This window comes from Prionailurus viverrinus, chromosome B4, assembly GCF_022837055.1.
Source record: "Prionailurus viverrinus isolate Anna chromosome B4, UM_Priviv_1.0, whole genome shotgun sequence".
Classification (NCBI taxonomy): Eukaryota; Metazoa; Chordata; class Mammalia; order Carnivora; family Felidae; genus Prionailurus; species Prionailurus viverrinus.
This window is the reverse complement of record NC_062567.1, coordinates 7,400,107-7,422,476: the sequence shown is the minus strand read 5'-3', so window position 1 is coordinate 7,422,476 and position 22,370 is coordinate 7,400,107. Positions and strand designations below refer to the sequence as shown.

The 22,370-nt window shown below is 43.5% G+C and overlaps 1 protein-coding gene across 13 annotated transcripts in view; it reads right to left on the bottom strand.

Moving 5' to 3' along the window:
• Window positions 1–8,869: 8,869 nt before the first annotated feature.
• Window positions 8,870–22,370, bottom strand: part of CELF2 (CUGBP Elav-like family member 2) — a 527,290-nt gene continuing 513,789 nt past the window's right edge. For 8 of the 13 annotated variants that reach the window (XM_047865594.1, XM_047865592.1, XM_047865597.1 and 5 more), the window contains 2 exons: window positions 19,817–19,960; window positions 8,870–16,661 (listed from right to left, as the gene is read on the bottom strand). In XM_047865594.1, the coding sequence (XP_047721550.1) occupies window positions 16,534–16,661; window positions 19,817–19,960 (272 nt within the window). In that variant the 3' untranslated portion in view covers window positions 8,870–16,533. Of the gene's footprint in view, window positions 16,662–19,772; window positions 19,961–22,370 lie in introns of all 13 variants that reach the window. The other 5 variants (XM_047865602.1, XM_047865603.1, XR_007153807.1 and 2 more) reach the window with 4 other exon arrangements.

Below are 22,370 nucleotides of genomic sequence, written 5' to 3'. Positions count from 1 at the left end.
TTAAAACCATTTTTAGTTTAAAGTCTATGTTGTCTGATATAAGGATAGCTACCCCAGTTTTTATTTTTGTTTCTGGTTACCATTTGCTTGAAATATTTTTTCCATCCCTTCACTCTCAGTCTGCATTTGTCTTTAAGACTAAAGTGAATCGTTTGTTGGATCTTGTCTTTTTATCCATTTAGTTATTCTTCATCTTTTGATTGGAGAATTTAACCCATTTACATATAAGTAGTTATTGATAAGTAAGGACTTACTATTGCTATTTTGTTAATTTTTTTCTGTAGCTCCATTGTTCCTTGTTTCTTATCGTGGTGCCTTTTTTTTTGTGTGTTTTGATGTTTTCTAGTGTTATTGTGCTTTGACTTCTCTATCATTCCTTTTTGTGTAATTACTACAGGTTTTTCCCTTGCCACCATGAAGCTTACATAAAATATCTTAAAATTATGACACCCTGTTTTAAACTAACAACTTAACTTCCATATAATTTCTGTGCCTTACACCTTTATTTCTTCTCCCTTTGACATTTTAGGTTATTGGTGTCACACTTCTCATATTTTTTATATTGTGTAACTAATAATTATTGTGGTTATGGTTATTTTTACTACATTTTTACATTTAAAGTAGAGTTGTAAGTGAATTACATACCACCATTACCATATTACAAAATCTGACTTTGAGTGTATACCTACCATTATGTTTTACACTAGCTTGTTATGTTTTTATAATGTTACATACCGTCCTTTTGTTTCTGCTCAAACAACTCCCTTGAGCATTTCTTGTAAGGCAAGTCTAATGGTGATGAATTCCCTCAGCTTTTGTTTGTTTGGGAAAGGCTTTATCCCTCAATTTCTGAAGGACAGCTTCACTGACCATAGCATTCTTAGTTGACCTTTTTTTTTTTTCCTTTTAATATTTTGAAAATATATCATGTGACTAGTTTGGCCTGAGAAGTTTCTTTTTTTCAAGTTTATTTATTTATTTTGAGAGAGAGAGAGTGGGACATGCATGTGAGTGGGGGAGGAGCAGGGGGAGAGGGAGAGAGAGAATCCCAAGCAAGTTCTGCATTGTCAGTGCACAGCCTGATACAGGGCTCAATCTCACGAACTATGAGATCATGACCTGAGCCAAAATCAAGAGCTGGACACTTAACTGCCTGAGCCACCCAGGTGCCCTTGGCCTGAGAAGTTTTTATTGAGAAATCTGTGAATAGTTTTATGGGCATTCGCCTACATGTAACTCCTCTCTTTTGCTGTTTTAAAAATTCTTCCTTTCTCCTTTGACTTTTTTTTTAAATGTATGTTTTTTTTATTTAAGGTTTCTTTTTTTCTTATTTTGGAGGGAGAGAGTGTGAGTGGGGGAGGGGCAGAGAGAGAGGTGGACAGAGGATCCAAAGTGGGCTCTCTGCTGAAAGCGGTGAACCTGATGTCGGGCTCGAACTCATGAACCACAAGATCATGCCCCGAGCTGAAGTCAGATGCTCAACCGGCTGAGCCACCCAGGTGCCCCAATGTTTATTTCTGAGAGAGAGAGAGAGAGAGAGAGAGCGTGAGTGAGCAAGCAGGGGAGGGGCAGAGAGGAAGGGAGACACAGAATTTGAAGTAGGCTCCAGGCTCTGAGCTGTCAGCACAGAGCCTGATGCTTGAACTCTAGAACCACAAGATCATAACCTGAACCGAAGTTGGATGCTTAACCGACTGAGCCACCCAGGTGTGCCCCTCTTCCTCCTTTGACTTTTGACAGTTTAATCATAATGTATTTCTCTGCAGCCCTAATATGGTTTGTGATATTGTGGTTCACGCTTTTTGGGGTCCTTTGGGATCCTTGGATCTGGATGTCTTTTTTTTTCTGCCAGGTTTGGATTTGGAAGTTTTCAGTCATTGCTTTGAATGTACTTTCTGTTGCTTTCTCTTTTTCTTCTAGAATTCTCATCATGTGAATATTGTTTTCATTGTGTCTCATAAATCTGATAGGCTTTTATCACTCTTTTTCATTCTTTTTAAATTTCTGGTCCTATGACTGAATAATTTCAAATGTATTTTTCAGGTCACTGATTGTTTCTTCTGTATGGTCGAATCTGCTTTTAAAGTTCTGTGTTGAATTCTTCAATTCAGTTATTGTATGTTTAGCTCTGGGTTTTTTTCTTGTATGGTTTCTGTTTTTTTGTGGAATGGTTTCTATGGTTTCTTTGTTTCTTTGTTCATGCATTGCTTTCCTAGTATTATTTACTTTTCTGTGTCTTTTTTTTTTTTTTTTTTTTTTTTTTTTTGTAGTTCACTAACCTTCTTAAGGTAACTAGTCTGAATTTTTCATAATACATAGATGTCCAGTTTTTTTAGGGTCAGTTATTAGAGCTTTACTAGTTTCTTTTGGTGGTGTCCTATTTACCTCCTTTTTTGTGATCCTTGATTCTTTACATTGGTTCTGTCCATCTGAGTAAGTGATCTCTAAGATTTTGCAAGTTTGCTTTGGCAGAGGCAGTCTTCACCCATCAGCTCAGTTTGGGTTTCTAGGTGTGTCTGCTGGTAATGTCCTTGGGCAGGTCGGGCCGGCTTTTATGGTCTATTTTTGGGGGTGGGAACCGTTTGGGTTCTGAGGTCAAAATGGAGGATGGGCCCCTTGCTGAGAATGGCTGGATAGGACTTCTGGCTTGGTTTCCTGCCAAAGTGAGGGTGCAGGATGGGTTCCTTGGTTGCCTGGATTCATTGGTCAGGCTTTACTAGAAGGTCTGGGCTGCGTACTGTACTCGGCAGTAGGTGGGACTGTGAATTAGCTCTCTGCTGTTTGGGGACCAGGAGTGTGCACTGAATATCCCGGTTAGGTGAGGCCACTGGTTTTGCTGAGCAGACGGAGAAAGCCATCTGCTGTACTCTCCGTCCCAATGCCACCGAAAGCAGGGCTTTCGGATGGGCTACTTGCTGGTGAGATTCTTTGTCAGGCGGACTGAAGGCTGTATTCAGCAGGAAGTGGAGTTATAAATTGGTTTTCCTGCTTAGGCACGGCGGGAGATGCAGCTCCCCGGCCACTGAGGCTTTTTGTGGTCTTGACTCAGGCTGACCTGTGCCCCAGGTTCCTTGGCCACATAAGACCACTGGCTTTGCTCCGGAGGTGATCAGCTCTGCCCACCTGCTTCCTGGCTCAAGCATTGCCGAGTTATGCAGCAGCTTCAAGGTATATGTGCCAGCTCTTCCTGTCAGATGGGGCGGGGGTCCATACTCTGCAGGAGATGGGGCTGTGACTCAGTTCTCCTGCCTGGGTGAGACTGGGAGGGGAACTCCCCAATTTTCCCTCACAGGCTTTCTGGTTGGGAGCGTCTGGGAGCCATGTTTTCCAGCGGGTGAGGCTGACTCAGCTCCTCTGCCTGGGGATGGGTAGACCCGGCTCCAGGGCCAGCAGAACTCCTTACATGAGCACCTGAGTCAGGCTGACTGGGCTCCTCCTGAGTTCTCTGGTCAGACTGTGCCACCAATTTGGTTTTGCCCATGAGCAAATCCGCTGGTTGGGCATACTGCTTGGGGTCTACAGGTAGGAACTTGGTCTCCCAAGATCTGAGTGCTGGTTGTTGCAGGACCCTCCCTGCTTCTCTATCACAATCAGATACCTTGTGATCGAGTCCCACAGAATCCCCTGTATGTCCTATGGGGCAAAACCAGAGTAGGGGCTCCCATGAAGTGACCCATAGTGTTGGGGGTGGGGCTGGATGTCATCCCTGGGCTCTCTTTTCCCACTGGAGGAACCCTATGCTCAGGATAGACTTGTCAGCATCGTGCCTGCTGGCCCGGGGGAGTGTGGTCAGTAGGTAGTGTTCCCCTCACCCTTGAGGTGCCGTCTGGCTTGGTCTCTGTGGTGCCGGTGGGTGCTTCAGCCTCACTCCTGTGTTCTGGGATTCTAGTGGTGTCTTGTCCGTGGATTCTAGTGGCGTCTTGTCCGTGGATTCTAGTGGCGTCTTGTCCGTGAATAGTTGTTAGTGGTTCTTGTGAGGGGGAGTGAAGCCTCCAGCCTCTGCCTGTCTTGGTGATGTCACTCCTATCGCATTCTTTAATGATAGAGTCCTCTCCGTATTTCCTTCTTGGTTGTTCCAGCCAACTTGATGAAAGCCCTTCTCACCTTTCATCCCAGGAACAGGGAAGTCGAATTAGAACTTCTCTGAAGCCCGCCCTGCAGAGGGTGGGACACCAGGGAAAGCTGGCAGGTGTCACTAGCATTTTACTGCATCTGGGCTGAAGCTGATACTAGGGTTGGGGTGGACCTACCTCCGTAGGAGAACTCGGTGAGGCTCTTGGATGGTGGAGCACACACTCACAGTGGAATGGGAAGGTGGGCAGAGTGGGTGGGCAGAACTGGGTGCAGAGCTAGCTTGTGGGGCCTGGGACTTCATACAGGTGGATGGTGACTCCACCGTCAGCTCTGCAGGACGTCTTGTCATGCCAAGGCTCTGTCTCCCCTCACCGGTCCCCTCCCATCTTCCTTGTACCCTATAATGGGAAGGTTCTCCTTTGTTTCAGATCATACTGTTTAAAGAGATGAACTTAGTGGATGAACACATTCCGTAGACCGCAAAGAATGTGCCACAGTTGGCCGGTTTGGAAACATGACTCTTGAACACATAGAGCCGCTTCGCTCAGCTCTGTCCTTTGTAGAGACTTTGGTGTATAGAAGACTTTAGAGCCAGCTCCTCTGCCCCCATCACCCATGTTATTTCATTCTGAGGACAGACCTTTTAGCTCTAGCCAGGGAGACGTTGTGCCTAGTGGTGCTGAGCCCCGCCAAGGACTAAAATATCTGAAAGAACTGTCATCTGGGTGGAGCTCCAGTACGAAGCTTCATGTGTGTGATAACACTGTCTGCGGTGCAGACACGATGTTTTGTTGGGACGGTCCACAGGCTCATTTGAAGGGTTTCTCCTTACCTGGCACATTTGCTAATGATGGCAATTTCCCGGAGGCAAGACCATCTATTGCTTGTCTTTGCAGTCCCAGCGCCTGCTAGAGGGCCTCGCATGTGGTAGCTGCTTAATACGTATCTTTGGAATAAATGAACCATTAATTGATGATGCAATATTTCTGTGGTAGCTAACACATCACTGGATGCATTTCCTGGATGCCAGGAGCTAAATGGCATCCCGGTAGCAGCATCAACTTTTTGCCTTTTCGAGGCCGTTCTAATGACTGAGTGGTACCATACTGCCTGGGGCTGGTCTGGGCCCTATCCTGGCACATTGAACAGTAGCTGCAAATGGGAGACAAGGCAAATGGGAGTTGACTTGCTGCTCAGGAATGCCGAAGAATCATATGCCTTTACTCATAGTTTTTTTTGGTATTGATGTGTATTCCTTTCTGTAGCTTTTCTGGTCTCTTAGATGTTAAAAATCTTTCTAGGAATAGTCCTTACATGTAAAATATTTCTGAGAGGGTGCAAAATTTAGCCTGAAAGAGATGACAGCATACCGAAGGTGGCTTGACCTGATGGTAGGAATGTCCTTCCATTCAGGACTCAGTGGCTGATTGGCCCTGTGGCAGTAAGGAAAAACCTGCATATTTGGGATCCTCAAGCAGGGAGTATTCTTCTTTGTCCCCACCTATGTCCCAGGCCTCACATCGTGGCTCCTGAATTTTGCTGAGAGGTGTCCAGTTTCCACCATCGTCAACCATAATCCAGACCATAGCATAATCAGAACTCCCTCCACAGATATTTCTTGAGTTGTCCATTTAATATGGAACGCCCTTCTCTGGTCCCAGCAAGATCACCTGTTACATTGATACATCCATCTATCTATCCCCCCATCTACTCTTCTACCCATCCACCCTTCTTCCTTCCTTCCTTCCTTCCTTCCTTCCTTCCTTCCTTCCATCCATCCATCCATCCATCCATTCACCAACCCATCCATCCACTCATCTCTCTCTGTTGCCATCCTTCCATCCACCCAACAGTTTTGAACACTGACTGTATGGCAGGTACTGTGTGAGGCACCGAATATACAGTGATGAAGGAGAGACAGGCACCTCCAAAGAGCTCATGTTCTAGCGTAAGGAGACAGACATAAGCAACGTGTAAACAGTGCACAGTAAATAGTGAATGTCGTGATGCATCGCAGACAAAGAACTATGAGAATATAGAAGGGTGGAGAGCCGAGAGAGGAAAGGAGAGAATGACTCCAAAGGCAATCAGTATTTGTCACAAGGCTTAGGTATTGATGAGCCTCTCTCTCAGTTATGCTCTTCTAAAACAGTGTTTTAAAAATCTTCATGCTTTTAGTAGGAAAATGGTTTTTCTAAATGAAATCCTACATGAGACAACCAGTAAATAAACAAAAGCAGAGTATCTTTGGTTAAATCGGGGATGGGGTGAAGATGGGGCTGGTGGTCTAGAAAGATCTCTGCTTGGCTACATTCAAGCTTCTGAGCCCTGACCTCTGTTCTTCCCAAGGTGGTCAAAGTTGTATTGATTCTGGTTGTTGCTGTGGACACAGCTTTGCCTTGGAAGGGCAGAGAACCTACAGGCTATTAACAGGCAAATCTCTAGGTGATTTTGACACCCACCTAGGACCCATACTGGATAGCTGGGGTTTTCTTTTGTGGAAGAGAGACCTAAATATAATACTTAGAGGTAGGAAGGGGTGGATTAGAGCGAGGAATCAGTTACCCCTTTTGGGATGGCGTTAGATCTTTGTCTCCCTGGCTCAGGGCAGGACTGTGTGGGTGTGCTAGCCTATAACGTGTGGTGGGCATGCTTCTGGTTTATAGTTTCTCATGACGCGAGGAGCCTGTTCCGGGTCTTGTTAGTGCAGAGATCTGTACCTGAGGAGCTGTGGTATCTGGTCTCGCCTTGTCCATGTTTGTCTCAAGAACCCAGGGAGAGCTGTGGGGCTCTCTGGGGTTGGCTGAGAGTACACGTGGTGGGAGAGAGTAACAGACCAGGCCCGCGGAGGGGAGCTTGGCTTGCCTTGTCAGTAAATACTACCGCTGCTACATACTGGTTGACTTTACTGAGCGCTCCCAGTGTGGTTGACCCTGCTCTGAGTGTTTTCTGTGTGTTGGCTTAATTAATCCTCACAAGAAGCCCACGTGGAAGGTACTTTTTCATCCCTGCTTTGCTAATGAGGGTAAGGCACAGAGAGATTCCGTGGATAATTAGTGGTAGAGCTGGCATCCCAACTGAGGCAGCGTGGCTCACCAGAGAATGCTCCTTAGAGTGTTGTGTACCTTTAACGCCGGCTTCACGTAAGAAAGTTCATTCTATCTCAGAATTGGGGACGCTCATTTGGGGCTTTAACTATAAGTGACCAGTCTCTTACATTTATATATTTCATATGTATAGATTTATGCATTCATTTTTCATTTTCAAAAACATCCCGCAGATGTAGGCAGGTGTAAGTTGATACCTGCTTTGCTGCCCCGTAGAGAAAGGTAAGAAGAAGTGTAGCTTTCCCCTGAAGCACCTCCCGCCTGACAGACCCGCGAGCCTCATTCTCAGCCAGGTCTCCCAGCACGTAGGCCCGGGGTGGCGAGTCAGTAGTGGGGGGACCACTGAACTGGGGCTGAGAGGGAGAGGGCACGCGCTGGTTTTCCTTCTTTCCTGACGGAGCCTCAGAGCTCTCCTACCCGTTATCGCCTTGGATAGGTTCTCTTTAAAAAAAAAAAAAAAAAAAAAAGATGCTTCCTAGATATGTGACTGATGCTCAGGGCAAGACTATGAAAAAAGTACTTCCTAGGGTACCTCCGTGTGTAAGCACCTGTTCAACACTTGAACCCAGGTCATTTAGAACTATGGTTCTCAAAATGTTAAAAAAAATTTTTTTTTTTTTAAACAGAACTTCTTTGTCCTAACCCAAACTCCATGGCTCCAGCAAGCACAGTCTGTCTAGACCCTTTGATTTTACTACCCTTTGCGATTTCTCTGACCCTTTGCTTTCACTAGAAGTTTTTGTTTTTGTTTTTGTGACAAATTGACGAGTAGGATGTGGGAGGAGGCAGAGACTGGAAGAAGAATTTTGGATTGTCTGTGGATTTTCATTAGCCATGCTGTCTCTGTCCCTCATTATCAGGGATTACAAAGATTCGTTTTATAAGGGATTAGGATGCCTGTGCCATTTTTCAAGTAGAAGTTTAGGAGTTCTTCTTAGAATCAAACATTAATCAAGAAAAACAAATGTAACATAAAACCCCAAAGCAAAAAAATCCAAGAGAACGCTCCATTCTGTTCAGACTTGTGGCCTGTAGGAAAAATTTCAAAAGTATTTCTTCAAGGGGCCAAGCAGCAGGACTCCCATTTAAGCTTTGCAGCTGTTATAGGATGTCTCTCTCACATATCGCTTTGAAATGTTACCCTTCTCATCCTGAATGATCAAACGCCCTCTCTTGCTCGCTCTCATTTTGCAGTCCTGAATAGAACTGCCATTGCTCTCCGGCAGGGTATAGTTTTTAGAGTCACAGCATTTTGGGAAAGCATTGACGCAAACCAGCATTATTCTCGGATCTTTCTTTTCTGTCCCCTTTCTTCTGGGCCTGGAGAGATCACGTTCAGAAAGGCACTTGGGTTTTCTAGTGTAGGGCCAGTTCTAGATGCTTTCCAGGGGTCTTTGGCGGTGAAGGGATTGCTCTCTTCTGCCACCCATCGTGCCCTGGGTAGAGATTTGCCACGGTCACCAGTAAGGGGATGGTTTTCCAGATAGACATCTGCTAAAATGTACTCGGAAGAACTTCCCCCCACTCCATTTTGTTTCCAAAGAAAATTTATTGAATAGTAAGTCATAAAGCCAGTGATATAATTTTAATGAAAAATATCCTGTATCACTCAAGACTTAAAAGAACAAAGATACCCCTTAGAAACACTGCCTTGAAAAATAATCACATTAACTTTACACACAACAGAGTCCTTTCTTAAGCTTTATTTAAGAAATCGAGTACTATATAGTTCAATATATATAAGACACATCCAGTATTGTGTTCCTGATAGCAAGTGCATAGATTTTGTTAAGATATCATTTCACTCGATATAAACGTTTTATGGTCACATGAAGATAGTATTCCCAGTGATTCTGCCCAAGCATGAGAGGAGAAAACAGAACACAGCAAAAATAGTGAGCTACAACAGAGATGAAAAACAAAACAGCGAATTAGCAGAACAGTCGATTCCTGATAAGTGAATAAGCTGATTGTTTGGTCACAATGTTTTATTCACTTATCAGGAACGATTCACAGTACATTTATGTTCACTGTGTTTCCTAGCCTGCCAGCTAAGAGTCCCAGCCCACGGACTGTTCTAAGTGCTGTGGGCCGGGCAGACGTGTGTGGCTGCCGTCAGCGTGGTAAATGTTGGCAGTTCTGTAGTTTGCCAAGGTGGCCGTGTGTGGCAAACAGATACACCTCGCTAACTGACACTGCAGTGGTGTTTTACAGAATCAAAATGAGAAGTATGAATTCAAGCAGGGACCAGCTGTACAATCATGAGCACTTCAGGGAACTAGCAGTTTTGTCCCCTTCTTTGGAGAATTCCTGTTTGTGTGTTGTTTTTCTAAAACAACAACAAAAGAAACTGGCTTTGTCTTCCCCTTTTACTTAGCATGAGTGTTTTGCCTTGTGCCAAATGGTGGATATATATATAGTTGTATTACTTACAGATTTTAAAAAGAAACACTTGCATCTCGGAAAGAATTAATCACCCTCCTTACCCCCTTCTCCCTCCCTCCCCCATCAACAAAAGAAAACAAAACACACCCTTAGCCATCTTTCCCCACTGAGGTAAGCGGTGGGTTCTCAGGCAGTCTCATGAAGTGTGAGATTTAAAGCGGAAGTATTGGCTGGAAGTCAGCTCCTGTCCGTGCAGGTTTGGAGCTGGCAGAAGTCACTTCACCGAGGTGTTCGGCCTATGGGGGGAAAGAGCCTCCTTTCCTCCGCCTCACCGGGCCCCTCTGTCGTGGAGCCGACCAGAAAAGGCAACCTAGGGAGCAGAGGGGCCGCCGAAACCAGAGGGCGAAGGGCTTGAGCACCTGCAGGGAAAACCTCACTGGCAGCCAGAGGAACGCTGCCCGGTGCCGGGTGGCCTGAGTCAGACAGAGTTTGTGCGTCTGAAAGGTTGGAAGGAGAGCTAAGACAGAGGGAGCAAACATCAGTGGAATCTTTTAAGAGCACTTGGAGAGCGGTCAGATTCCTGAGCTTAAGAGATGGGCAGAAAAGGGAGAGGGGCTTGGAGCTTCAGTTTCAGAGGGCCTACGAGGAAGAGTTTTTTTTCTTTCGTTTTTTTGGTAACGGGTTGGGGTGATAGTGGGGGACAAGGTTTTAAAAAACAGATGTTCGTTCAGGAGGGAGTGTGTGGATGCATATGGCATTCCTGGCTTTCATTTGGAGATGGATGATAGATTATGAAGATGTGAGCATGAGAACCTTTACCTCCTTCCCCTCCCATCTCCGAGGAGAGCTTCTAGATTGAGCACTTGGAAGGATTTCCTTTGTTTTCTGTTATTTTTAATAATGAAAGCTGCCCCTGGATTCAGTTAGCTCTTAAAAATAAATTACCTTTCTATAAGTAGGTAGTGATTAATAGCAACGCATGAACTTAAGTTGAACCCTTTTCCCATCTTCTGTTCACCAGGTCGGTTGGTTGGTTCTTCCCTTAGAGCTCACCTCTTTAAAATACGTGATGAGTTTCTAAGCAGGTTTTGCACCCACGTGCCTTTAGCCTTGTGGGGAGGTGGGAGGAGCCCTGGCTCTGCTGCTGGGACGTTTCTTAAGGTGATGCAGCAGAGCGGTTGTGAGGGAGTGTTAGTTAGGAGCCGCGTACACGCACCCGCGAGGGGGACAGGGCGGGAGGACAGAGGGTGAAATGTAACACTGTGCTCACAAGACCGGAAAAGGTCTTGGCAAATCCGACACCGGAGGCAGTTATTTAGGTGAAAGATAGCAGTAAGTAGTGGCGGTCTTGGAAGCAGTGGTTAAAATGGGCTGTTTGTCGTACATAAATCGGAGGTGGCTGGTGTGTGGTTTTCTCTTTCCCCAAATCAGATATTCACTTAGGTGGAATCGACTGTATCTTTTTACACAACATAGAGAAAAAAAACAGATACGTGAAACAGTGAGGTGTGTAGATGCATCACCAACACAGAATGACTACCAACAATACAACACGCAGAGAGAGAAACAAGTATTAGGAAAATGGTTTAATATTGGAGACAGAAGCAAAAAACTGCATCACACAATAACATACGTTACAAAAATAAGTTTGACTGTTTCAACTACACGGTTATGTTCACAATGAGGACAGAAGAATCAGAAAAAACTTTGATCTAAACAGCAAAAAAGCAAACCCCTAAAGTTGTAACTAATACATTTATCCACTTAAAGTGACTGAGTACTTCTAAATCTAATTACCTTATTGTGTAACTGCACAATACAGAATAAAAAGTGAAACTTACCGCTGTATTTTAAGACAAAATTCTAATGCTAGATATAAGCAAAGGGAAAAAAGAAATCAAGCCAAAGTTTTTAATTCTCAAAAGAAAAGCAACTTTCTTTCTATCAACCAGAAATCAAACTTGAAATCAGTCATTGTCAGGGGGCCCACTAGAGTAAGCCACAAAAATTTCCATTTTTTTTTTAATCTCCAGTATAAAAAGTTCCACTGGTACAAAATGCGTAAGTACAATCAGTTGTAGAAATAGGAAAGCCTGCGTATTTTTTTTTTTTTTTGGCTCAAATTCCATCAAACAACAAAATCCAAATGCATCAATAAAACAAACAATACTCAAATGGTCTTACAGTTTCCACTAGGTTGCATTAACTTTGGCTTTTCTCAGACAATATTTAAAAACTATTTTGTAATTCTAAACAAAATGATATTATTAATCTACAAACAACAATTCTCACAGCACAGAAAAACACAAATACATTTTTTGTATGACATTATTCAAAAAGGTAATGAAACTACAGGTTTTTTTAAAATTTTATTTCTTGTTAATTAGCACTTAAGATAATAAAAACAAACAGTAAAATGAGTCCAGAGTAGCACAAGCCAAAGAACTGTAACCCCTATGGTGAAAGAAAGATGAACTTGTTACGCCTTTGAGGACGGCCATTTTCTCACAATTCTCGGATTTAGTTTAAAAACGACTATTCTCTACACTTGATTAAAAAAAAACAAAACAAAACAGTTTCCTGTGTGTTTTTTCTTCTGGCACAGGCCCTTTGCACCCTTGCAGCTTTTTTCCTTTTTATATTAAAAGATTAAGTGAGTAAAAGGACAGTTTGTCTCTGAGGGTTAGCTTTAAGAACAATGCAAACATGCAAAAAAACCCCAAAAACAAAAAACCAAAACAAGAGAAACCCCCAAACTTTGCCCTTCAATGTTTGGCTGCCTGCAAAAGAAGAGACACCCAATGCGAAGTGCCCGTCTTGAGCCTGCGGTCACCGTCACCGGCACTCAGGCTCCTCTTGGGGAGATGCAGGCGGGTGAAAGGAGAGGACAGTCTGAAACTCAGATGGTGTTCTCTTGTGTTCTGTGCATCCACAAGCCACCCTGTGCTGTATGTGAGAGACACGTGCGGTAACTTCTGGTATTAAGCTGATTGCTGCAGGAAGTACAAAATAGCCCTCAAAGGATGAAGGAAGGCCCCAGCAGTAGTAAACACGTGTGAGGATAATACAGATCGTTTCGTTGTAAGTGCGTGTGCTGGAAGAAGGAAACTTGTTTTGAGTTTGTGGTTTTGTTTTTGTTTTTTGCATCATTAGAGGCTAGTCCTTTCCATCCCAGGGCTATCCCATCCACATGAAACCAAGCAGAGTGGGGAGTGGGAAAAAGGAGGAAGGAAAGGGAGCCAGCAGTTTCTGAACTCCTTTAGAGACTAAGAAGCTTCCAGGGCCTCTTTCAAGAAGGCGGGAGTTTGTGTTGGGGCTTGAGGGATGACCTAGGGGTTTGTCAAGACAGCCAGAGCTGTTCAACATGAAGTCGAAGTCCAAGTACTATGGCACTTGACAAAGTGGCAGGAGGACCTGGTACTAGGTATTTGGTCAGTAACTGTGATAAAGAACAGAGTTTTACTTCCGTGGTCAGTCCCTTGTACATGATTTCAGTTAATAAAGTTAACCCAAAGGGAAAGGGCTATCAGCTTCTAACCCCAGACACCTTGCTTAATCAGAGGTATCTGCTGGGATCAGAGAATGCTCAGCACAACGGCTGATGAGAAACATCATTAACTTTTTAAGCATGTAAGACACAAAAATTCCTCAAAATACTACCTCAACACAAAGTCGCTTAATTGGAAGTAGAATGAAAATATTCTGCACTAGAACAGACCCCTGAACCTGATCTCAAAAGCATACATGAGTTAAGGTTAATGTAAGTGCTGAATCTGCCTACCATCCATCCCCCTTTAGAAGGTTTAGCCAATAAACTTTTTAATGAAAACCAGAGAAGGAATTTCAGGAGCATACGGATTTTTTTTTTAAATGATGAGAAATAATCAAAACGACAACAAAAAAATGGTGTAGGGTAAAAAAAAATCAGAGAGAGTTAAAGTATATTCTTTTTCCTTCAGATTTGCCTTGCAGAGTTTTCTTCTTTTGGGTCTCAACCAATGGATAAAAAAAGTAGGAAAGACAAAAAAAAAGATGTATGGGGGGGGGGGCGATCCAAATTAGAAACACCCCGGAACAAAGAAAAATGATGACAGTATAAAAAGTTACCCACATTCCAGATAGCTCTGGGTAGAAAGGGTTAAAAGTTCAAAACTTTCTCACCTTAGAGGTTTCCATATATTATGAAGAAAATACATTGTGAGGTTGCCGTCACAGCATTGATGTGCAGAGCGGTTAAAAAAGTGAGACATGGGCACTTATACAATGTCTTACAAAAAACATCATAGAGAAATAACAAACAATAACAATTTCAGGCAACAAGACCACAGGATAGCAAGTTAACAAACTTTTTAACCTCTTTTTTTTTGTTTTTTGTTTTTTAAATATTAGGGATTTATACAAAACACATAATAAAATACCCATGTTATCAAATTACTTCTCACAAGAAACACACTGAAGCTCTAGGAAGGAAGTACCTTTGGAATTTGGCACTATATATTTTCACTTTTTTTCTTTAAAAGAAAAAAAAAATCACATTTTGCTGAACACAAACACATCTAAATAGTCCACAATAAAAAAAAAAAATGACATCAATGCTTTACAAGCCAACACAAAACTTATTCTGGAATAGGTTTTTTTTTTTCCCCTCACATGAAATTTTTTTTTAAGCAAACATTTTTTTTTGAAATTCTTTAAGTAAACCAATTCTAAACTTGTCTTATCAACAGAGAACATTAAGACCGTAAGACTCATGATGAAGCCACAACTTAATTCACAGAAGCACCAACGTAACACAGTTTACAGTAACCTTTCTCCTGTACATTGAAACAGTATAAAATATAGGTAATTTCATGTGCATTAAACCATGGATTGTCTAACTGTGAGTCAGTTCAGCAAAAGGTGACACAAATAGGTAGCATTTGCCCCAAAACAGGGTAAATATTTTTCTTATACTAATCTACAAAAAGTGGTTCTATATATATATCTTAATGAGAAAGTGAGCCACCTAAAATGGCCTTATCAAAAAACTTTACACTGCCTGAAAAATGTAAAAACTATTACAGACCTCTAGAGACTTAAAATCAGACAGTTTTTTTCTCAAACTGTTTTTGGAAGTAGTCTGTTAGAAACCAACATTCTGTGTCCCTGGACACATATTGCTATTGTTACCAGTGACCGGGAAGAATGCCAATCCCTGTATAATACTTTCAAGTCTGTTTTATGAAAAGAAAAAAAAATAAGAAAGAAACGTTTTTGCCACAGGTTTTTTCTATAATTAATTTGTCTAATAATAAATTTCAGTCTTGCATGAATGCAGCAATGTTTTTCACATTGACTTCCCAGAATTCAATAGCTAGATGAGGTCACATGCAAATTTCAAAGGTCAAACTAGATCAAAGGTCAGTAGGAGAACCAAATGTGATGTGAGGTCAGAAAGACATCAGAAACAATGACGGGACGATGAAACTTTTTTTTGAGACGCCACAGGGACATGCTAGGCAAACGGTGAACTAACGGGCATGAAGATGTCTAGGGAGAAAACAAGGGAGAGTAAAAAGTTACACAGAATCTACGCAGCAGCAACAAAATCACTCTTAAGGGTGCAGGAGAAAAACTAATGCAAATCTTAGGTCATTAGGGAGTCTACGAGCCATTCGCGTAATTTGCATTTCTTACAATCTTTATCCACAGCACAATGGAACCCCAAGAGAATCCATCCGGAGGAGGAGAGGGGATGGATTCTGGGTGTTTTGGGATGGGGGCTGGCAAGGGACAAGGGGAGAGGATCCAGTTTCAACGGATGTAACATATGGGGAGAGTCAGACGACTGAACTGTAAACTAGATAATGGAAGTTACGAACAAAATAATCAGACAGATACGAACAACGAGAGGATAAAGCATGAACTGTAGGCCTAGGGTTCAACGGTGAAAAAAAGCCCATTCCTAGAACGATTCCTCTAGAGACTACTTCAAAAGGATCTAGCTAGCACAGAGAACTGCTCTTTAGGTACCCAATAAGTTAACAATAGGCAATAAATAACTTCCATTATTTCTGAGGCAGTAAAAATTTTGTACAAAAATAGAAATGCTTTTTTTACAAATAAAATTTACAGGCCTGTGGCTTTCTTTTTTATTTATGTATTTATGTATTATTTATTTATTATTAAATTTATCTTTCAAGAAACATCAAGTATTTTCACTCATTTTTATTTTATTTTTAAACCCTGTAGCTTTAAGAAACAGATCTCTAAATCTTTTTTTTTACATTAATCCTTTCTAAAAACTAAAAATAAAACAACGAAATAGACAACCAGTGTAATAATCTGACCAATAAATGTCATGTTTCTTTGAACCCTAAAATAAAATCCTACTTGTTAAAACAGAACCAAATGTAGTGGAAAGACGTTTGTGGTGTTTTAAGTGCTTCTCCTGGCTTCTCTCTTGCGCTACGCCACCACCTTAACCTCTAAACGGTCGGCGCCCTCCTCGAGGGTGGGCGCGGACAAGGAGGGGTGAATTCTCCAGGCAGTGCTCTGGGGCACCAGGGGTCTCAGAGTTAGAATTGCACATTAGCCTTTGTTTGCCTTTTAAATTCTCAAGATGGCATTTATTTATGTGTGTTTTTCTTAAAAAAAAAAAAAAAAAAAAAGGCAAAACCGAAGAAACAAAAAACGGAAACAAAACGAAGGTAAAAGGAGATTCAAATTGCAAAACAAAGGAGAATACAGTGGCACAACTGGAAGAGGAGTTTACTCAATAGAAACAAGGTAGCCCGAGTTTTAATTATGGCGAACGGGGACGGGGGAGCGGGAAGGGGACATGGAGGCCTTATTGTAAAAATAACCGTCTCTCTTGGTAAAAGTTGGCAATGTGGTCCTCCTCTGCCTTTCCTGTTGAGAACAGGCTGGCTTGTGGGACTTACCCTAAGAAAGCTAAAATAAGAGCAGGGAGCCTCTGGGGTTAGGATCAGTAAGGTTTGCTGTCGTTTTTGGAGCGCTTCAGCTGGACCTTCAAGCGTTTCATGCCAATCTGAAAGCCATTCATAGCCTGGATAGCAGCTTGTGCAGACACCGGATTGTCGTAGCTAACAAAACCTGGAAAACACAAGGGGAAGGAGGGTGGGAATCAACATGGAGAGGGAGCAGGGCGTCACGCGGTGGCTGGAGAGTTAGCGGAAAGTGGTAGGTGATGTGCACGTCCTGTGGGCTCCGTGCAGCGCCACTCAGCTCACTGCCTACCATGTACGGACACGCGGTGTTTACGGGCAGCACCGGAAATCTCCACTGAGAAGCAGGGAGAAAAGCTGATGCATCACGGCAACAAAACCCGTCTGTGAAAAGCTACATCTCCAACTCCCGGCCTCTTTTGTTTACGGAACCCTTTTGAGAGAGCCCCGGGTTCCCTGAAGTGGTGCTCATGGGAGCATAGGGATACATACTCCAGGGTTCAAAGGGCCCCCCAGAGGCTCACAGGTCCCAACCCAGTGAGGTTTAAAGGCAGGGCTGGTGACGGTGCCCTGCAAAGATCCTGACTTTCATTCCAATTCTCCATCTGTATCCACAGAGCCCATACCCGGTCCTCTGTCGGATGGGGTCAGTTAGTGAATTAACTCTGGAGTAATTTATACTTGGTTTCTAACATTGTGGAGTTATTTCTGGGAGGAACCTAGGGACCCAAGGGAAATGCTGGGCCTTTTTTCCATAGCTCAACTTCCATTTTCAAAGCTCCGCTGAATTCAACAGACTGGAAACCTCTGCCTTGCAACCTCTAAGAATATTAAGAGTGAACAGCTCAGGGCGTAAGAACCACCCTAACAGACTTCCTAGCATCTTTCTCTGTACCAACACTCACCACCAAAATGGCAGGGAGGGCAGGCTTCTGACAAAGAACCAGTGATGCTCTGCAAAGACCCAGAAACAATTCTGATCATATGGTTTGTTCAGACACTGGGGGTGGAGGTGGCAGGATACATGCAAAACTTTCTTTAGTTAATGCCGGTGTAAAGCTGTTGAGCTTGTACTGTCCCTACTTGGGGTTGAAAGGAAGCCATTATACGGAGTGCATCTTCGCTCTGTAGGGAACGTTCTGTATTAGGCTTCTTCAACGATCTACTATTAAAAGTCTAAAGCTAAAGAGAACATTCCTTTACAAACTAGAGGAGGAAGACAAGGACATAAAATACACCTTCAGCAGAGTTCTCAGCTGATAAAAATGAGCATATGGTGTAAAGCTTTTCCTAGTCAGGCTGTATTGCAAAATGGGGGTATAGATTTTTGACTAAATCTAATTCCTGGTATGGGTGATCTTGAATCCAAGATTTTTGCTATGATTTTCTCCTTTCCTTCTAGGTCTTTATCCAGAAGCAGCAAGATAGTTAAAGAATGGAAATGGATCAAGGGTGAAATGGACAACGAAACCTGGCCACGAGGTTAGTCAGCATGGAAGAATGGGGTACCAGCTTATGACAACTCTGGCCTCCCCTCTCCCCGCCACCATTAGGCTGGCTCACTGAGAAACGCAGGTATGGGATGCTGTAGCTTGTGACAAAAATTGAAAACAGTGCGTAGCATTGCATGCAATTGTCTGCTGATATTCATAGGCGTAGGTTGATTACACACTGGTTGAATAGTTTGTGGGCTGATACAATCTCTTTTCAAGGCTGTACATATTTTCTTAAATTCGGACCCTGAAGCACAATCCCTTTCCAATCTCCAGATAAGTCCAGGACATTGTTTAGCAGTGAGGAGTATAAAAATCTGGTTCAAAACCTTGTGCAGGGAAGCTCCTAACGGTAAGCTACCCAAGTGCACACTCACCCCCTATGTAACCACTTACTTTCCACTTCACTCGCTCACGAACCATCACAAGGGGGTTTATGTAGCAGAAGCCATAGTGTATTGAGTTCAGGCTGACAGCCTTTCCAATTGGGTAAAAACAGTGACTTTCAGTGGTTGCCATACTAATTCCCCTAAACACAGAGGCTTCAGACCTTGCTGGTTGATAGCACAGAAATTAGAAAGGTGTTATATGATAATGGGGTTTTAGAAGCCGAAACATTGTCTTTAGATGAGCTGCCCATTACCAGCGAGAAGGATCTTAAGTTTGAGTACCACCCCTCCCACCTCGCTGTTTTTGTTGATACCATTCACTTTCATTTGCGTTTCCACTGGTCTGTATCTATTTCGCTTTGTTTTGTACGGCTACTGCCTACTACCCACGTGAATTACTAAAGTGGAGGAATGATTCAGGCAAATGTTCTGTTAAACTGGGCCACGACTTGTCAAGTGAATAATATATACTCTTAACATTCTGGCCTCTAAACCACTTTGGGGGCCCAGAAGGGTTCAAAAAGTAAAACACGAAATAGATTTAATGAATGCTGTGCTTTTGCTATAAAACATCAGAGCAAGTAGAGAGCGGTCCTTACTCTCTCAGGGAGGAAACACTGCCCCAGGAGGCAGGGTCTGGGCTCCTTGAGGAAGGAGGTCAAGCCACCGAGGACCTGAATTTTCCAGCGTTCTCGGAATTCCTGTAACTCCTGTGCTCTGCCTCCACTCGTTCAGTCCCTGCAGATCCTGTCATTGCAAATTCTGGCTCCTGAATCTCAGCACAAGCAGCATTTCATGTGACTGTGAAATACCTCCACGGCCTGCCCCGGGGCTCAAGGAGCTGTGGTGGGCAGCGTAGCCCCAGGCCTGCTGTGACGGGATGTGCATTCTCGTGAGGGTTCATATGAGTGTATGTGGTGCTGAACAGGAGCCTCCCAGTACGACATGCTACCCAAAGCCACAGTGTCTGAATCCTACCGGACCCAGAAGGGCCTGGAAACCGTGGCAAAGGGTCTGTAGTGCCCTTCTGTATCAGGGTAGCCTAAACTACACTACAGTCTGTTAAGTGTATTTCCATCTGCTAAAGCTGGCTTCAGACCTTGGGGCTTAAAGAGATTGCTGCTGCTCTATAGTGAAAGATGATTAGATGTATGGAGCAAGACGCTCTAATAGCACAGGATACAGCAATACCTAATGTATAGGCATTTAATTTCCCAGATCCTTTTTATATAGCCCCTACCTCTGCTTTTGATTACACGACTTTGCCCAATCTGCTTACATGGATCCAGGAAACCGGGAAACGGCACCACCCAGGGAAGGCCCTATCTGGACGTCTAAATGTTTGCCATTTACATTTTCCTTCCCATGACTCCTCACTTGGGAATGAACTGTGATATTCTGGCTTGGTTTCTTTTGCATACCAAAGCACTTGCTCAGATTGGTCTGTTTGTCAATGAAGACTTTAGCAGAGATAACATTTCCAAAAGGCATGAACATCTGCAGAATGTCCTGGTCTCCAAACTCCTGTGGAAGGTGGTAAATAAAGAGGTTTGCACCCTCTGGACCTAAAGAGGAAAAAGAAATCAGAGTAAGGTATTCTTCGCTTCTGAGTTCCCCAGGCCTCTTCTTAGGACTGCTTTAACAACAGGCTAAGCGTGTGCCTTCCTCTCACACTAAAGGGAACGAAACAGATGTATACATGTCAAGTGCTGGTATGTCTTTCAAGATGGGAATCACCTTTCAGATGTTCCAGTTTCCAGAGACACTGGTCTGTGGCTCGTATTTGCTTAGGGCACATAGTTTTAGTCTCCTCTTCTTGGGGATGAGGGCGGCTGCCGTAGGGTAGAGCTGGGGAGGAGAATGCAGGTGTGGGGTTTTCCCGGGTGGCTGTGTTTTTGTTGTATGTATATACTGTTTCTCGGGAGTTGAGAGTATCCTGTGTTTTCTAAGCAAATTGCAGCAATTTAGAGTAATGGATATAGCAGTAATGTTGCTTGGATTTCTCAATCATTTACCTAATTATCCATCCAGTTTTGATTTGCCAAATCTCTTAACACACAGTCTAATAATCATTTTTATTAGAAATGACTGGCAATGAGTCAAAGCAGGGAAAAATAGGTAGCTAGAGTTTCACTGGCGTGATAGGAATTATACCACTGGGGATTAGCCTTGGAAATGAACGCGCAAGGTGCCGACTCTAGTCAGAGACTGAACTCATCCAAGCTCCTCACGCTCCACTGTCACTTTCCGGAGAAACAAGAAGCAAGGGCAGAGTAGGGAAGGTCTTCCTAGCTATGCTGGTTAGAAAGGTAGGCCCTCCTAAGTGTCTTCCCGTGCACTCTCCCCTCTCTCTATAGCCACCTGCACAAGAACCATCTGAAGGTTAAAAGGAGCAAAAAAGGAAAAGGAGGGAATCTGAATGACCTGGTGGGAGGTACCCAACTCCTAATATGTAACCAGCAAGAACACTTTCTAGGCTGAAGGCTGCCTGCGGTGGTTACAGATCTTCCCCCCTGCTGGTTCTCAGAGGCCCCGGGGCTAGATGCCTCTAGGATGTTCCAAGTTCTGGGCCTGGTGTCCCCTGGAACCAGCACTGCCCCTGGGGCGGGGACAATATGTAGGTCTGTGAAAAGTAAAACTGGGGTAAAAGAACTTTGTGAAAATAAGAGAAACATCTTCATAAAGAGTCAAACCAAGTTTCTTCCCACAAGACAGGAGTGTTCTAATGCGTAGGACTTGTCACAAGGAAGTCGTCTTGAGGCAAATGTCTAAAGCCACACAGGTGAAGCCTTTCTTATTTAAGTGCCAACGTGACCACTTTAATTTTCGGTGTCACAGGTTGCACGGACAAAGCCATGTTCCAGTGCAAAGGAGGCAGTCTGTATTTAAAGGGACATGCTTGCAGGACTTAGGGCCCCACATGTTTCCTGGGTTAAAAGAATTCTTAAGCAATCCAAACTTAATATGGATAGATGTAAAACCAAAACAGTAGAAATGGGTGCTCTGAGTGGTACTATGCCAGGCACATCTTTTGCAATACGTAGATTGGGCAAATCTGGTGCCATCCAGATTTCATATTCCTTCTAGATAAGAGATCCAAGTGTACAAATGAGGATTTAGGGGACCCACTTTGATCTGTGAAGTCATCTCAAGTCCTGAAGCCTGGGGAGAAATGCAGTTTAATGTGCTCTGACAGATTTACTGGCCATGCCTGGATAATCCTGGCATTCTAGAACGCTAGACATTCTGATTGTATCTGAGCCAGAGATGGGGACCAAGAAAATACAAAATGGTACATCTAAGGAGGTTTTGTCTTCTTGTTCACTATTTTCTCAGGTAAAACTGCCACCAGCATCTCCTAGTGTATGACCCCCCTCCCTCCCTGTTTTTTCTTTACCCAGCAACAGTTTGATTTTGCAAACTGCCAAAATCGTGAACACTAAAACAATCTGAGGGTTCCCCCTATGTATCCACCTCTACGTTTAGTAAAAACCTGACAAATCACACATTCCTTGGAGTTTCCTAGTACACATTATTTTTTACTTCCTAGAGTTGCTTATATGGTTGGCCCCAGCTGGGTGGGTGCTCACATTTTGTATTTCTCATGGGGCACCTGGTCTAGCATGGAGTGCTGGGGTACCTGTGTCAGCCAGCCTACACCCGCCAGCTTCTGCTCAGGCCTCCAGAGGCTCTACCTCTGTGTGTGTGTGTGTGTGTATAAGCAAGAGACTTGCCTCCTGTAAATCAGGGAGGATGGGAAGGTATAAAGAAGGTCAGAGGGTATTTAGGAGGGACAGGAAAGGTGGTCAGTGTTCCTCATCAGCTTTCAGAAGATTTAGCTGGGCAAAATATCAAACCTACTTTAAAAAACAAAGCCAGCCTGGCTCATTTTCCTCTGGGAAAATATACACTAGGATACATGACTAAACACATCACTTGATTTTCAACTCTCTTGACTAAAGAACAAAACTATGG